Here is a 3,851-nt window from a genome sequence, read left to right as displayed (position 1 = left end):
GGGTAGTACGGCACGGCGATGACGGCGGCATAGTTGCAGCCGAAGAAGGCGACGAGCAGCTCCTGCGGCGCGGGACGGAGGGAGGAGCCTGAGTGGCCGCTGGGACGGTGCAAATCGAGCGTCGGCTCTAGACTGGGTGGGCTCAGCCGGGCTGGGGAGCCGCCGCACCAGGCCGGGCGGGTAGATGAGCATGGCTCGTCCCTGCTGTGGCACGCCCCAGGTGCGGCGCAGAGCCACGCAGACGGAGAGGGCGCGGCTGCGCAGCTCAGCGTAGCTCAGAGTCGCCTCCTCGGACAGGTTGGCTCTCAGCCACGTGTAGAGGCGCTCGTTTCCGAGCTCCGCTGCCCGGGCCTCGAAAGCGGCGACGAGGCTGCTCCCGTATAGAGGCGCGTCGGCCCAGTATTCGGCGGATTGCTGGGTGGGCTCGGAGACGTCGGGAGACTGGTCAGATTCTCTCATCGAGCAGAGGAAGCTTGTCACGAAGTCGCCCACTCTCACTCTTCGCGCCGGCCGCTGCATCCCCCAGAGAATCCGAAAAAGAACGCGGAAAAGAAGAATTACAGATCCGCGATCAAAATGATTTTCGCGACCTCTCAAAGTGGGTCACTCTTCGCGCGCTGGTCCTGCATCCCGACCAAGAATCCGAAAAAGAATTATCCGTCGCGGCCAACAAAACCTCGCTGAGCCAGAACGTCGGCTCGCGAGGTGGGGTGCTAGTATGAGCCCGACCCAGGTCGTAGTGTTCTTGCTCCCAGCGCTTGCGCTTCGGCGGTTAGTGGTTGGTGCACTAACCTCCGAGAAACCCATCGGGTCGCTCCTCATCGCAAACCCTGTCAGCAGTCCTCCTCCGGGAATGTACGTAAGAGCTACATACACTGAAAATACGCCGCGAGGAGAGCGGAGTTGCGCCGGAGAGGCGACAGAAGCCGCGAGAGCACGGGATCGGCGCAGGCGTCGGAGTCGTCGCACAGAACGAGGCAGAGGAGAGAGCGATGAGGCACGAGGACAACGGGGCAGGAGAGAGAACGACGAGAGTGGGATCACGACCGCGAGGTGGCATGAAGGTTGCCGCGAGAATCGGCGAGAGTTGTGTATATAGGAAGAGGCAGGCGCCCAAGGGCCAAGCCCAAGGGTGCTGGGTGGGCGACGGCTAGCAACACACCTGTTTCATTACCTTCCTTCCTTCCCGCGTGAAATCCCTGTGTGGTGGCGGCGTGCCGTCCTCCCTACCCTCCTTTGGGTGCTCTCTCGGTTTTTCTTTCTTTCTTTCTTCCCTTAAATAAATAAATAAAAACGCTAAACGGACACCTCTCTACTGTGAGGTGGGTAAAAAGGAACAGGTCCCCGCCCTTGCGATCTTTGTGCAGGGTTCTTTGTGGGTGTGGTCGGCGACTAGCCGGGGTCGTCCTCCCGATGGGGGACTAGCACTAGCCGTCTTCCACATGGTCCCTCGGTCCCTGCTGCTCCTAATCTCTTCGTACAGCCTCCTGCTGATCTCCGCAAAGTCCTGCTCCCTCCCTCGTCTCGCCCTGCGCGTCTGCTCCGCCTCCCCGTCTTCTGCCCTGCGTCGTCTGGCGACGGGTCCTCCATAGTCGATCGAGGTCGCCGCCCTCCTCGTGCCTCTTCCCAACGTTCCCTCGGCGGTCGATGCCTTTCTCCGACTCCGCCGTCCCCGGGTCTGCCCTGCTCTCGTCTGCGCTAGTTTCTGCTTGGTCATCACCGGCGTCTCTCCTCTTCCTTCTCCCCTTCTTGTATGCTTTGTACGATTGTACATCGCGTCGATTCCTTTTCGCGTGAGCACCACCCTGAAGCCCGCCCAGCAGCTGAACCGCTCCCTAAGTCGAAGGAGCATCATCAGTCTCACCCACTTCGCTCGCTGCCCACTGTCTCCGCTCCCTCCCGCTTGAGCCGCCGTCGCGGCCCTCGTTCGTCCCACTGGCTGTTGCCGTCTGCACGTTACCTCCGTTATCCCTCCTCCTCCGCGACTCCCTCAAGGCCGGCCGAGCCTCTTTCCACCCAGTGAAGAGCTTCCTCAGCCACTCAATGTGTTCCTCTCTCTTCATTTATATGCGCGCCGTAGCCTCATCATTGAGCTGGATCCACCTCTGCACCGCTCCCCCGTCGCCGCCTCGGCCACGACTTGCTCGAACTTGCAAGTTCCTCGTGACCCCGGCGCCACGTGGGAGATATGGTAAAATTCTTTTCTCGCGCCGGGCACTAACAACGAGTGCGCGCCAGTCCCTTCCCAGTGTATTTGACCATTCTTTTCTCGCGAGCCCACGTCCACGTCACAACCGCCGACAGTACGGGTCGCCCGGGTTCATCTCGGGTGCGGCCCGTAACGCGGCCGGGGGCGCTGAATCTTTTTCTTTTGTGGTGCCACAGTGTGGGGAGCGGGCGGGCTCGCGTTCACGTCACCAATGGAGTGTGAGTCGCCCAAGTACGTCTTGGGTGCGGTGATTGCTGCGTCGAGGGCGCGCATGGGGGAGGCGGCGCGGGCGGCAGGCGCACCGCGGGTGAGGGTCGGGCGGGGGGGCGGAGCCGAGTGCGGCTTTACGGGTTTGTCCGGTGGGGGGGGGGCGGAGCGGGGAAGGCGGAAGCGGGGTGGATCGGGTCGGTCGGGGTGGGGCGGGGCTGCTCGGGTCGGGGTGGGGCTGGGTTGTGGGGTGGGGATGTCGGGTGGGGTGGGGCGGGCGCCGCAGAGCGCAGTGGGAGTCGTGTGACTGTGCCCCTGTGGTCGAGGCGTGGGCGCCGGGCCTGTGAGAGGGTGAATCGTGAGTGCGACTGCAAGCCTGCCTCTCGGCTACCTTGGCGGGGGGGAAGCGGTGGGGCTGGAGGGAAGAATGGCGGTGGGGATCTCCTCTCGCGTCTCGGATGCGGCGGCGAGCACAGCATTTACGTCTCATCACCTGACAGTGAGGGTGTGAAACACAGACCAAGGAGGTCCTACACCACCTTAGAGCTTTTTAAAGCAGAGTGTTCAGTTTGAACATGCAATTTGCGTGTTGAGAGCAGATGTGAATTGCGGGGGTCGGCGGTTAAGGGGGACCCCAAACTCGGCCGCCGAAGGTAACGATTTTGTCATCAAGATGAACCACCTGCTCTCACCTGTCTTCTCCTCGAGGCCGCCGGGCTCGAGGCCACCGCCGCCGAGTGGAGCCGCGCCCCTCCCCCCGGAGCTGTGGGTACACATCGGCCGATTTCTTCCCCCAAAACAAGCGTACGCCTTTGCGCGCACTTGCAGAGCCGGCGCCGAATCGTGGGCGGGGCGGAGACACGGCTTGACCTTTGCCGAAGTACGCGAGCGCGTCGACGAGCACTTTCAGATCCGGCACTTTCAGATTTCCCGGAAGAAGGTACGCGCCCGGCGCACCCTGCCCGCACAGCACACGCCGACCGACCGACCACGCGTCCCCCCCCTTCCCGCCGCGGTGCAGGGCATGGAGATCCTTCTCCGCCCGCACGACGGCCCTTCGACGGGCAGCGTCCGCATATTTGCCATCGCGGCCAGCCTGGGGCTGCTCGTGCGGGCGCGCTGGATCCGGCTCGCCGCCGACACAGAGCACGTCTGCGCCCTCGCCCAGGCGCTCGCCTCGGGGGCGTGCTGGAAGCTCGAGGAGCTGTACCTACCGCGCAGCAAGATTGGGGACGGCGGCGTGCTGGCCCTCTGCGACGCCGGCCTGCAGGGCGCGCTGAGCCGGCTCCACCGCCTCCACCTCGGCGGAAATCTCATCTCGGACGCGGGCGCGTGTGCGCTCGCCCGCACGCTCTCGAGCGGAGCCCTCTCGGAGCTGGACACGCTCTGGCTGCACAAGAACGAGGCGCGGCATCCCCCCCGCCACCCCTATCCC

The 3,851-nt window shown here is 64.0% G+C and overlaps 2 protein-coding genes across 2 annotated transcripts in view; one reads left to right on the top strand and one right to left on the bottom strand.

Moving 5' to 3' along the window:
* Window positions 1-14: 14 nt before the first annotated feature.
* Window positions 15-459, bottom strand: EMIHUDRAFT_216296 (hypothetical protein; the record flags this gene model as incomplete). The annotated part of the gene is made up of 2 exons (XM_005762118.1): window positions 15-62; window positions 169-459. Coding segments are annotated over 2 exons (339 nt in total), but the record flags the coding sequence as incomplete, so codon positions are not given.
* A 2,630-nt stretch (window positions 460-3,089) lies between these two features.
* The window catches only part of EMIHUDRAFT_216295 (hypothetical protein), a gene marked incomplete at both ends in the record, with an annotated part of 1,665 nt that continues 903 nt past the window's right edge, over window positions 3,090-3,851 (top strand). The window contains 2 exons of the mRNA XM_005762117.1: window positions 3,090-3,356; window positions 3,438-3,748. Of these exons, the coding sequence (XP_005762174.1) occupies window positions 3,090-3,356; window positions 3,438-3,748 (578 nt within the window). The remainder of the gene's footprint in view (window positions 3,357-3,437; window positions 3,749-3,851) is intronic.

The sequence above is a fragment of the Emiliania huxleyi genome, assembly GCF_000372725.1.
Source record: "Emiliania huxleyi CCMP1516 unplaced genomic scaffold EMIHUscaffold_69, whole genome shotgun sequence".
In the NCBI taxonomy this organism is placed as follows: domain Eukaryota; phylum Haptophyta; order Isochrysidales; family Noelaerhabdaceae; genus Emiliania; species Emiliania huxleyi.
Note: the sequence above shows the minus strand (reverse complement) of the source record. Positions and strands in the feature narration are given on the sequence as shown.